Genomic DNA, 13,430 nt, shown 5'->3' on the forward strand with positions numbered 1-13,430 from the left:
CTACTAGCTAGCTGGGACTCTGGAGAGAGGCCGCTAGCAGGCCGCGTGTCTGTGGAGGCATGGAAAGAGCTGTACATCGGCTCAGAGGCAGGAGGACTGCACGTCAGCTCAGGGTCAGGAGAGATGCACGCCAGCTCGGGGTCAGGAGAACCGCACGCCAGCTCGGGGTCAGGAGAGCTGCACGCCAGCTCGGGGTCAGACACCGGCTCGGGAACAGAAGGGTTGCTAGTCTCTGCAGGGCAGTTGCTGCGAGCAGTCTCAGCTGGGCAGTCGCGGTGAGCCGTCTCGTCTGGCCAGTCGCGGTGAGCAGTCTCTGGCTTCTGGTCGACTGGGCAGACGCTTGCTGGCTCTTGTCCGACTGGGAAGTCAAATGGCTCCCTGCTGAAGTGGGCCTGTGGTGAGGACTTTGGCACCGGATCGGCTGGCTCTGGATCGGCAAGCGCTACCGTAAGGGAGGAACCACAAACCCAAAGGGCTCGGTCCAGAAACTCACTAAACGGCAGGTTGAGGTCCTCGAGCAGCAGCATCTGAGTAAGTGGGTCATCTAACCCGCTCCAGAACTGATACTTTAAGAAGTCCTCCTCCCAGCCCGCACTGTGATAATAACAGAGGTAAACTGCAACAAAATCTTCCAGAGTGTCTCCGTTTTGATTGAACAGATGATCTTCCATGGCGTCCTCATCCATGTTCATTTAGTTGTGGTCAAGTCTTCTGTAACGGACGACCAGGAGACAGACTGCAGTAGAGAAGCTGAGCTTTATTAACAACGATCCAACAACGAGCAGGAAGCAACAGGCAGGAAATCTGGTAGCTGGGTAGGCAGGTTTCAGAGCAGCAGCAGACAACAGGATCCGAAGTACAGGGTAGGCAAACTTGGAATGACTAGGCATAACGTGCGTGGTCAAAGCGTCGTGTGGAAACAAGACTTGACAAGGAGTGTGTGTGGTTGTGCTGCTTATGTAGGTGGTGGCTGATTAGTTGCAGGTGGTGGACTGAGGATGAGGCTTGATGAGGTGCAGGTGTGTGTAATTAGGACTGAGGGGACTGGGAGAGTCTGATCTGCGTGAGTGACGAGGAGTATGAATCAGTGGGAGGAGTGTGTGCTGGAAAATGAGAGAGAGTGAGTGCTGGTAACAGTGAATGGGGAAACAAACAGTCAATGAACACTGACTAACAGTCCAAGACACCCTGACACCGGGGTTCTTCGAGGTAATCCATTTGCCGCAAGGAGACGCATCGTTCAGCGCTGTTCGAGAATCAACGAGTATCATTCGCTGGTCGAGTGAGGCGTTTAAATCGTTCGTGATACAACAGGGTCCTGGTGGATACGAAGCCCGTATCACACCAAATCTGCAGGCAACGGACTGTGCACCAAAAATAAGAGGCTTTTATAGTTCTGGGCAGATTTGAGAACTAGGGTGTTTATTAATGTGTAAAAGGTATAGCTATTTTTGTTTACCATTAATGTGTGATCGGACCGCTGCGTCCTATGTGCTGTTGTGAAGAATATCACTGATCCAGATATTGTTGAAATTTGTGTTGAACTGTAGCTGATACTCCCGCCGAGGAGAAATTACTGAAGCTGAGTCAGCTGCACGCTCATAGAGTGCACCGGGGAATAAACGCTCTCTACCGTTAAATAAACCTCAGATTCTGCTATAACGCCACGTTAAGTGACAAATCTCGAGTAAAACGAAGAGAGTGGTTAGTCCCGTTACCCCAGAGATCAAGGTTTTAAGTGTTTGTTTCCATAAATCGTGTTTTCCTTCCTTTTCCCTCTCTCTTTTCACACACACACAGACACACACATACACACCCAGACATCCAAGCTAGCTACGTAGCCCCGAGCTAAAGCTGCTAGCTTAACCACGTGTAGCTCGTATAAAGCTAACACTTGACTTAGCATAAACGCGTCGCCTAGCAACCCCCCCCCCCTTTTGGCTTCTTCAGCTACTACTCGTGCACACAGCACCACTATCGCCCTCTTGAGGCTAAATAGTTAGGTATAGCTCACCGGAGTAGCCATTTTAGTAGTTCGTGTTAGACTACACTTCGACCCCGCCCCCCTTTACTACCACTCACTCTCATACACACAAACACACACACACACCCACACACACGCCGCACAGACACAGAGGTGTCTCTGCGGTTTTTGGTTTCTTGCTTTGTTTTGATTGTGATATTGTAAAAGGGTATATAAGTTTATTATTGAAGGATTGCTGATTGGCTACCGATAATTGTGACGTTTTAATAAATCTTATTATACTTTAAATAGCAGTTGCTTGCGATTATTTGTGTACTTATTGTGATAACTGCTGGCTGGACGGGTCTGTGCTCGAAATCACCCCTTCCTTTAAATCCTTTTAAAGGATTTTAACAGAAATGAGACTGTTCCACAGTTTGATTATTGGCCCCTGACTTACAGGGTGGTGCTCCGTTTATTGTTTGTCGATTTGATAAAGTTATTAATAACCATATTCATAACTTTATTAATATTGATAAAACATATTTTGATAATTTGCTAATAACCAAATCTGTACCCTACAAGAGAATCCTACAATAACATTAGTGATATTGAGATTCTTGCTACAGTTGCATTTCTAGAGATGAATCGGAGAAAACATGTTTTATTTCTCCGATTCACTGCTTTGTTCTATTTCCGCTGGGCGCTCCCTCTCTTCAGTCACTCTCGCTTGACCATATAACGTTACTGTGCTTTCGGGCGGTCGATGAGGCTCCGTCTAAAACTTTGCCATTTCGCCTAGCTGTTTGTAACGTAGAAATGAAATGGATAAAGGCTCATTTTATTTCTATAGTTAATAGCTGAATGTACCAGCTGACTTCTCTATTGGCTATTAAAACAGGAGCCATCACTTACGTTCTAAAACCAGTCTCTGCGACTTAAACAGCTGAGTCGCAGGCGCCACCATCAGCTGGTTTGAATCAAGCTGAGACGGGCCAGTTCAGACCGCCGCAACTTTTCTCTAAAACGGTTCTGTCTCGTCTCAAATCCTTGGTCTGAACTGGGATTTAAAGACTTGATGGGGACTGACCATTTAGAGCCTTGTTGGTGAGGAGCAGGATGTTAAATTCAATTTTGGATTTAACAGGGAGCTAGCCAACTGGAGAGATTTAAGGGATTTTAAAACCAGTCAAAGCTTGAATTAACAAATGCATTGACTAGTTTTTCTGGACCCTTTTTTCTGGACAGGATGTGTCAGTCCTTGAAATTAATGTTATGTGAATGTTAAAGGATATATCCTGATTAAAGATAACTGCAAGATTTTTTTAGGGGGCTTTCACACCTACTTTCAGACTTTTCAGTTTGATCCAAACCAAAATTACAGGTGGGAGACCTTCCTCTTACCACAGTCCAGACCAAACCCCGAAATTTGGTCCGAATTTCAAATACAGGAAGCTCTGGCAGGCTATCTTTGTGTTATAAGACTGGGGAAGCTTGCTTGCCATATATCTTTAGATCATCAGCTATGGTGTTGTTTGGGGCCAAGTACAATCACTTCACTTTCTGTCTGAGTTAAACATCGGTAAATCGTAGGTCATCCAGTTGTTTGTCCTTATTGCATTCGTGAAGTTTGGTGAATAGTTTCTTCTGGCTGGATCGATAGATATAATTGGGCATCATCTGCATAACGGTGAAAGTTTATGGTTTTTTTTCCTAATAATATTGCCAAGAGGAAGCATATATAAAGGTGAATAGAATTGGTCCAAGCATAGAGCCTTGTGGAACACCATAACTAACTTTAGTGTGCATGGAGGATTCATTGTTAAGCTGAGATCATGAACAGAACAAAATCAGAAGAACGACTTTCCAACTCAGGAAATGGGGCCATCAGAAGAGGAAATGGCACCATCAGAAGAGCATATGAGTGCACCTCACCCTTGGTAGAGACCTTTGCTCTTAGAGTGCCATTCTAAACATGATAGCATCACATAAGCTGAGCAACCTAATTTTAACAACATCTATGAGTTCAGGCCTTCAGAGTTTGATCAATTTGTTTACATGTTGGTATATTTTCCTTTTGGAGAGCAATCTGTTAAAACTTGCCAGAGACTCAAACAGATCACAGATGAAATGCCTGTGTTTGTCTCTCTCTCTCTCTCTCTCTCTCTCTCTCTCTCTCCACCACACCCCCCCCCCCACACACACACACACACACACACACACACAATTTCATGAACTCCCATGTCAAACAACCAGCCCTATGCAGTGAATCAGTTTACAACAGCCTCAGATGGATAAATCATGAACTGGACTTCCTAATATTATTATTTCCCACTGAAAGCTACTGTTGTACACACAGCCATCCATAGACATTGGGAATTGTCCCTTGAATTCTCTCTCCCACGGTTGTCTTCTTTGTTTTCTTGAGCAAGGAATTTGTTACAAGTGTGGGCCTGTAAAACAGTGCTGAATATATGGCTTGAAAAGTTGTACAGACCTGTTTACCACAACTGTTGGTTATAATCAACTTTTCCTGTTTGAGTGCTTATGATGTACTTCTAGCTCGACTGGAAATGCAATATCCCACACCTGTACGTTTAATAATGTCTTGACAAATTATTTTGTATCATCGTCTTTTTATCAGATCATATATGGGTCGAAAATTAAATAAATTTATAAAAACCTCTATAGAATGTTCAGTCTAGACAAATTAAAAGTCTTCCTCGGTCCACGGAAGTCATTCTCTCATGTAGAGCTGAGCTTGGTCCAATCACAGAGACTTGTGGAACACCATGGCTAACTTTACCGTGCATTTTTAACATGAAAAAACTGAGATCATGAACACACGAAGTCGGATAAACGTCTTCCAGACTTGGGAAATGGGACCATCAGAAGATCATCTGAATGCACCATTGTCCACAGGTTTTTGCTCATAGAGTGCCATTCTTAAAGGTGCAATATGTAATATTGTATGTAATACTGGCAGCTAGCGGTTAAAATAGTTACTGCACTACCAATTCAAAATACTAGAGAGTCGTTTCCCCTGCCCCCTCCTGCCCAGACTCGAAGTTCACGGGGGTTGCCAGGCTGAGACCGCAGCATTCACAACAATGTTGCTAGACGCTTTTCTCACATAGCCAGACATTACAGTACTTCACAGCACAGCAGAGTAGCTAACGTTAGATGCTAGTCTCACATAGCCAGACATTACTCCACAGCACAGCGGAGTCTTTTATATGTGTCAATGAGCGGAGTAGCTAACGTTAGATGCTAGCTATATTGACAGTCATAAAAGCCCGTGCTCACGCGGAGCTCTGTATCCAACTGACAGACACACTTTTTCGGCTTAAAATTACAGTATGAACCGCTAAAAACACAACAACCTCACCGTCCTCTCCACACGCCAGTCAGGCACACTTCCTCGGCTTAGAATTACAATACGAAACAAAAAAATACGACTACCTTGCCGACGGAACACACTTCATTGGCTTAGAATTACGGCAACAATCGCTAAACACACTGCAAACTCACAGTCCTCTCTTCCCGATTTACAGCCCCCCTCTCGTGGCTTAAAATAACTCACCGTTGTCGGCTCCAGCCACTGAACTACACGTTGTAAACAGCCATGGGCTGCTTGCCTGGTCCTCCCAGTAAAGTTAGCAGTTAACAGGGTTAGCATGGCAGCGTTAGCCAGGACCAGTCGGGATCACTTTACTGGCTGTGTCTCAATTGTTTTTGCGAGTAACCAACTCGGGTACTCTAGCTATATAATTCAATGTGAGTACACAAATGTTGAAATGACATAAAATGCCCGTCCCTAGTGGCTGTGATAAATTAGCCTGAAGCTAATGTTTACCTGTTCAGGAGGAAATAAGCCAATTCTGCGTCCTTTTGGGATCTAAGCTGTCTCCATCTTTCAAATACATCTCCAATATTTACCAGGGGGTTGTTACGTCTCTGGTCACGCAACTGTTAGAAACAAGCTGTTTTCTTTTTTTTTAGGTCGGGTAGAATCTATCTCCGTTGATCCTGTTCGTTTGTGTGCTGCTTTCATGGCTGTACTACCGTTACAGCTGTAGCGTGCTGGGTTTACGTTTTTACAGGTATATCCGGCAATCTGGCCTGGCTGTCAAACTGGGCAGTTGATAACAACACACAGATCAAAACATAAACATAAATTCCGTCACGGAATGTAAATTTCAAAAAGAAAAAAATACTGACATTAGCATTGTTGTCAGAAAAGATAGTATTTCAGTTTAACATGTTTCCTTAATATCTGATGAGGCATTGGTGTCATTTTTTGATTCATTACAGTACAAATATTATTGGACGTTTAATATGACAGAGTCATGTAATCTGAGCAAACAAAGTTAAACACCATCTATGAGTTAAGGCCTCAAGAGTTTGATCAAGTTGTTTACATGTTAGCAGCTTTTTCTTTGGAGAGATTAATTAGATCCATGGAGGTTGAAGCAGTCTGATAAAAACTTCCCAGAGACGGAAACAGGTGACAGATCCAATTTCTTTGTTTGCAGGACCACACCAGTGTGTATCAAGCTCAGGTACTATTGACTTAATGAGAAAATCTCAGGTTATATGAGACTTCTTGTAATATAACTGTTTTATTCATTAACATTTTGTTTTAGACAACCTTAATGGATAATGAATTAAATGTAACATATATAACTTTTGATGGGCATGTGGAAGTGCAGAAATACAGATATCTTTATTTTGTGATCATGTTTACAGCATATATTCTAATAATTTGCAGTAACTCCACTATTGTGGGCATCATAGTGATTCAAAAAGCCCTCCATGAGCCTATGTACATTTTCATTGCAGCTTTGTTAATCAACTCTGTTCTTTTCAGCACTGCAATCTATCCAAAGCTTTTGATTGACTTTTTATCTGAAAAACAGATCATATCTTATTCAGCCTGTCTCTTTCAGTGGTTTATATATTACACTCTAGCCTCTTCAGAATTCTTCCTGTTGGCAGCCATGGCCTATGACAGATATGTGTCTATATGTAAACCTCTGCAATATCCAACTATCATGAGAACAAAAACTGTTTATGTTTTCCTGATTTTAGCTTGGATTCTACCTGCTTGTCAGTTTTCAGTGGGACCATTACTAATTGCAAATAAAAAGCTCTGTTACTTTATTTTAAAAGGGATCATTTGCAATAGCACTATTCAAAAACTTCACTGTGTGAGTTCAACAGTGCTGAATGCATATGGCTTGATTGTGTTTGTAATTGCTGTACCTCTCCCTGTACTCTTCATACTTTTTACATACACCAGGATACTTATAATAACCTATGGAAGTAGTAGAGAAGTCAGGAGAAAAGCTGCACAGACCTGTTTACCCCACCTGTTGGTTCTAATCAACTTTTCCTGTTTGACTACATATGATGTACTTGTAGGTCGACTGGAAACAAATGTTCCCAAAACTGTACGTTTAATAATGTCTTTACAAATGATTTTTTATCATCCTCTCTTTAATCCGATCATATACGGATTTAAAATGAAAGAAATTTATAAACACCTCAAGAGATTGTTCCGTCCTGACAAATTAAACTAATATTTTCAACTGTGTGCACTCATTACAACTTAATAATAAGGCAAATATACTCGGAAGGTATTTCATTCAAGGATTTGTTTCTAATAGACTTAAACACAAGCAAATGTGTTTTTAGCTTAAACAAAAAACAATTTTTTTTTTTTTTAAATCCAACATATTGTTTTTATCTTACCATGGAATCACAAAATGCATGCTGAAGTTCCAAGTTTGTTTTTGTAGTAAAATAGAACCGTGTTACTAGGATTGGAATTTCTATCAGTACCATATTTTCTCTGTCTTTTGATAAAATCCCAAGATGTTAAAATCACCAGCCTTGAATGCAAGACTGCATACCTTTTGTGGGTTTTCTGTTTAACTTTTGTTTTGTGTAGGGTTGGCAATATATTGTATGTAAAGGGTTAGTAGTATAACATTTTTTTTTTCATTGTGGAAAAATAAACAAATAAAAAAGAAACCATATTATTGTTGCTATCACATTTTTTTCATTATTATTAGCAATATTTGTAGACTATGCCTTCTCATGACAAACAAGAAAACAAGCACTGTGAGGTTTTTTACAGGTTTAGTCGGGCAAATCATGAACTGCAGAACTGATGTTGGCTTTATGCAACTGTATATTATATTATATTATATATCTTGCAATCAAGATGGAGGAAGGTAACAGCAGAGGGGCAGCTGCTCCTTCTGCTGATCATGGTGTCAGTCGGCCTCGAATAAAACCGTTGATCTATGAGACTATTGATGGGAAAACTATCGTAGAGGATGAGTTTCTTAACTTCCTTGCGGGTTAAAATAAAGACTGAGTCAGGATGAACTAGTCCTTCTAGCGTCAAACAACTTCGAATCTGAGTGGATTGAGTCATCAAAGAAAGTGTTGTTTGAACTTTGTCTAAACACGAAGCAACGCAATGTGACTTTTAAAGGTAACCAGAAGGATGTAAACAACATCAAAAGTTGCCTTAAAGTATTAAACGAGTGTGGGGAAAACATCCCACGGTTTGTTTCCCATTACCTGGATGAATTGCCGCCTGTGACGTTTAACAACATGGATGTTTCCAATCTACTCTGCCAGATGGAGCGTCTGCACAGTGAGATCTGCGCGCTGAGGCATTCAGTAAGACTTGATGTTGGCGAGGATCTCAGGTCTGTCACCTCCATTATTGATCGCAGAGTAGCTAAAATGGAGCGGCATCTGGTGCCGTGTGTTGGTGAGAAGCATACCCAGGATATGTCGAGTGCAGATGGAATTTCCAGCGCCAATGTAGGCCTAATGGTTGGGGCTTCTTCTGTGGACTTCTCAGGCGGGGAGTTGTCTGCGGATGTAAGCACCCTTGGGTCTCCTGATACAGGACATTCCACGTCCGATGTCTCGGCCCCAGCAGTCTCTATGGAGGCAGCTGGGGTAGTCGGCGCTGGGATGTGTGCGGAGGCGAATGGAAGCAAAGAGACTGGTGCTTCTTCAAACTCACCTAAATGGAGCCTTGTGGTGAAGCAAGCCCGAAAACAGAGGGTTGAGAGCCGGTCTGCCCCGGTAAAGCAGCGCATTGACAAACCTGCGCGCAAGAGGCCAAAGCCTGTTATTGGCACGAGTGCGCAAAGTAACATAAAAGTGGTGCGAACAAAACAGGTTAGCGTGTTTGCTACAAAATTATCACCGGATCTTCATGCAGAGGTGCTGTGTTCATATCTTAAAGGGGTGATAGAATGATTATATAGGGTATTTCACACTGTTCCTTATGGTCTCCTAATGGGGTATGTAACATTGGTTGAGCTGAAAATGGCCTGGTTGATATTTTATTGGCCCTTATGCATCCCTGTGTTTTGGACCTATTTGTAACAAGAGCTTTTCTTCCAAATATGGTATGGTCATGAATATTTAGATGAGCTGCGCGCTGATTGGTTGAGCGACTTGCCATACGCACACATTAGAGACACCCGCTGATTGGTTGAGCGAATCCCCATACACATACATTAGAGAAGCGACAGAATCTCATATTCCAGACACTGCAATGTTTCATTACCAAATTCACTTCTGAGACTTTTATAAGCGAGAAATCAACTATATAAAGCTGAAATATGGGCCGTTTTAAAAAATTGATTGCTAATTGCAAATTTGGTAAGACGTGTCGGACTTTAGGAGCTCCACACAGTCTGACGAGAAAGCGGCAGCCTGCTGGGCTCCATACCCAGGGCAAAGTCACCCTTTGTGGATACTGCACTACGGGGCTCCACGGCCAGCTGCCGGCATAACTATAATATATTTACGGTTTGAATTTCGTCACGCCACTTATATAACATAATTCCCCAATGTCTTATAAAGCTAACCGTTGTGTCCGATTTGATTTTAAGGCATTTTTATGAACGCGAGGCGTCTTTGTAGGACGAGCAGCTGCTTGCTATATGTCCCATTCATTACAATGGGGAAATACCGCAGCTAGCTAGCTACACTTTCGCCATAACTAAATTATATTTACAGTTTGAATTTCGTCACGCCACTTATATAACATCATTCCCCCATGTCTTATAAAGCTAACCGTTGTGTCCGATTGGATTTTAAGGCATTTTTATGAACGTGAGGCGTCTTTGTAGGACGAGCAGCTGCTTGCTATATGTCCCATTCATTACAATGGGGAAATACTGCAGCTTGCTCACTTTTGCATAACTAAACTATATTTACAGTTTGAATTTCGTCACGGCATGAATATTACAGGTTCCTCAAGGTCTTACAAAGCTTAGCTAACACTTGTCCGATTTCGGATTTCAATTGAATGTATTTTTGTGAATGTCAGAGTTAGGAGGAGGCTAGCTAGCTCTCATTGATGGACTCCATTTCACCACGGCTCTATCAATGAGACTCGCGGACAAGAGGCGTTTATTTCCCCGATTGTTTGTTTAAATAACTCAACACAACCTGCGGGCTGCGGTAAAAGATTGCGGGCGTAACAAGCTCGCTGACACTGCGGTCAGGGCGGCGATGTAGCAACCCAGGCAGCACCAACACCGGCACTAAACTCCGAGAAAATTTGCAATTAGCCATCCATTTTCGTAAAGCGGCCCATATTTGAGCTTTATATGAGTAAAAGAGGAGCACAGTGTGTCATAGGAAGTCCCCTTGCTGTCTAAACCTATAGCAGCATAACTAAGGGCTGGTCCAAGGCAAAGCTGAGCCAGCCCTAACTACTGATATGCTTTATCAAAGAAGAGAATTTTAAGATTACTCTTAAATGTGGAGACAGTGTCTGCCTCCTGAACCAAAACTGGGAGCAGGTTCCACTGAAGAGGAGCTTGGTTGCTGAAAGCTCTGGCTCCCATAATACTTTTGGAGACTTTAGGAACCAAAAGTAACTCTGCATTCTGGGAGTGAAGTCTTCTAGTAGGGCAATAAGGTACTATGAGCTCTTTAAGAAATGATGGCGACCGACCAATCAATTGTGGATTTTACAGTGAGCCAGCCAACTGGAGAGTCCTAAGGGACTTATTGGAGCAACCTGATAATAAGGAATTACAATAGTCCAGCCTCAAACTTACAAATACATCGACTAGTTTTCTGCATCTTTTTGAGACAGGATGAGTCTTTTTCTTTCTTTTTTGCAATGTTACGCAGGTGAAAAAGGCAGTCCTTGAAGTTTGTTTTACGTGGGAGTTAAAGTATATATCTTGATAAAAGAGAACTTAGATTTCTTACGGTGGTGTTGGGGGCCAGGGCAACGCCATCCAGAGTAGCTATAACATTAGATAACAGGATGGAGGTGATTGAGGCCAAGTACAGTAACTTTAGTTTTGTCTGAGTTTAACATGAGTAAATTGTACACACCATGGTACACACCATGACTAACTTTAACATGCATGGGGGATTCCTTGTTAACAAGAATACACTGAGATCATGAACACACCAAAGTCAGAAAAACGACTTCCCAACTCAGGAAAGGGTACCATCAGAGGAGCATGTGAATGCACCATTGGCCTTGCCAGAGGTCTTTGCTCTAAAGCCCAGTTCAGACCAAAGATTTGTGACAAGACAAAACCATATCAGAATGTTGCAGTGGTCTGAACCGGCTCTTCTCAGCTCAACTCAAGCCAGCTGATGTTTTCGCTGCAACTCCGATGTTGTCGCTGCTATTATTGGTATTTATAGGACAATAACCGCTGTTTTAATCATAATTTATTAACGAGATCTTATCATGGTTTATATGTATTTCTTTTAATGTTATTATGTCGGTCTTTTTTCCAGGGAAGCTGGATTGCTTTGTTGTTTATTAATAATTTTAAAACTATAACGCTACATCTATCAACATTTATTTAGATGTTATGGAATTAATTTCTTTATTGTAATAATATTATTTCGGTCTAATAACCGGTGAAATATTACAGTATGCTGTACAGTAGACTACGATATGAGCCGAGCTGGACGCATTCGAAGCCAATATCCCACAATGCAATGCAGGCATTCATATCAGAGAATCGGACAGCGATCTGCCACGGGTCTTTAACACCAGTATCGCTTCAATCCATCCATCCATCCATCTTCGTCCGCTTATCCGGTGTCGGGTCGCGGGGGGAGCAGCTCCAGCAGGGGACCCCAAACTTCCCTTTCCCGAGCAACATTAACCAGCTCCGACTGGGGGATCCCGAGGCGTTCCCAGGCCAGGTTGGAGATATAATCCCTCCACCTAGTCCTGGTTCTTCCCCGAGGCCTCCGCCCAGCTGGACGTGCCTGGAACACCTCCCTAGGGAGGCGCCTCGGGGGCATCCTTACCAGATGCCCGAACCACCTCAACTGGCTCCTTTCGACGCAAAGTAGCAGCGGCTCTACTCCGAGCTCCTCATGGATGACTGAGCTTCTCACCCTATCTCTAAGGGAGACGCCAGCCACCCTCCTGAGGAAACCCATTTCGGCCGCTTGTACCCTGGATCTCGTTCTTTCGGTCATGACCCCGCCTTCATGACCATAGGTGAGGGTAGGAACGAAAACTGACCGGTATATCGAGAGCTTTGCCTTCTGGCTCAGCTCTCTTTTCGTCACAACGGTGCGATAGATGGAATGTAATACCGCACCCGCTGCGTCGATTCTCCGACCAATCTCCCGCTCCATTGTCCCCTCACTCGCGAACAAAACCCCAAGGTACTTGAACTCCTTCACTTGGGGTAAGGACTCATTCCCTACCTGGAGAAGGCATTCCATCGGTTTCCTGCTGAGAACCATGGCCTCCGATTTAGAGGTGCTGATCCTCATCCCAACCGCTTCACACTCGGCTGCGAACCGATTCAGTGACTGCTGAAGGTCACAGGCCGATGATGCCATCAGGACCACATCATCTGCAAAGAGCAGCGATGAGATCCCCAGCCCACCGAACTGCAACCCCTCCCAACCCCGACTACGCCTCGATATCCTGTCCATAAATATTACAAACAGGATTGGTGACAAAGCGCAGCCCTGGCGGAGGCCAACCCTCACCTGAAACGAGTCCGACTTACTGCCGAGAACCCGGACACAGCTCTCACTTTGGTCATACAGAGATTGGATGGCCCTGAGTAGAGACTCCCTCACACCATACTCCCGCAGCACCTCCCACAGTATCTCCCGGGGGACCCGGTCATACGCCTTCTCCAAATCCACAAAACACATGTAGACCAGTTGGGCATACTCCCAGGCTCCCTCCAGGATCCTTGCGAGAGTGAAGAGCTGGTCCGTTGTTCCACGACCAGGACAGAATCCGCATTGTTCCTCTTCAACCCGAGGTTCGACTATCGGCCGAACCCTCCTTTCCAGCACCTTGGAGTAGACTTTACCAGGGAGGCTGAGACGTGTGATACCCCTGTAATTGGCACACACCCTTTTTAAAAAGGGGAACCACCACCCCAGTCTGCCACTCCTTTGGCACTGT

At 43.6% G+C, this 13,430-nt stretch overlaps 1 protein-coding gene across 1 annotated transcript; it reads left to right on the forward strand.

Annotated features, from left to right (window-relative positions):
- Positions 1-6,618: 6,618 nt before the first annotated feature.
- LOC120569439 (olfactory receptor 51E1-like) lies at positions 6,619-7,545 on the forward strand. The gene has a single exon (XM_039817308.1). The coding sequence runs from the start codon at positions 6,619-6,621 to the stop codon at positions 7,543-7,545; it is 927 nt and encodes a 308-aa protein (XP_039673242.1).
- The last annotated feature ends 5,885 nt before the right edge of the window (positions 7,546-13,430 follow it).

This window comes from Perca fluviatilis, chromosome 12 (genome assembly GCF_010015445.1).
Source record: "Perca fluviatilis chromosome 12, GENO_Pfluv_1.0, whole genome shotgun sequence".
Taxonomy (NCBI): domain Eukaryota; kingdom Metazoa; phylum Chordata; class Actinopteri; order Perciformes; family Percidae; genus Perca; species Perca fluviatilis.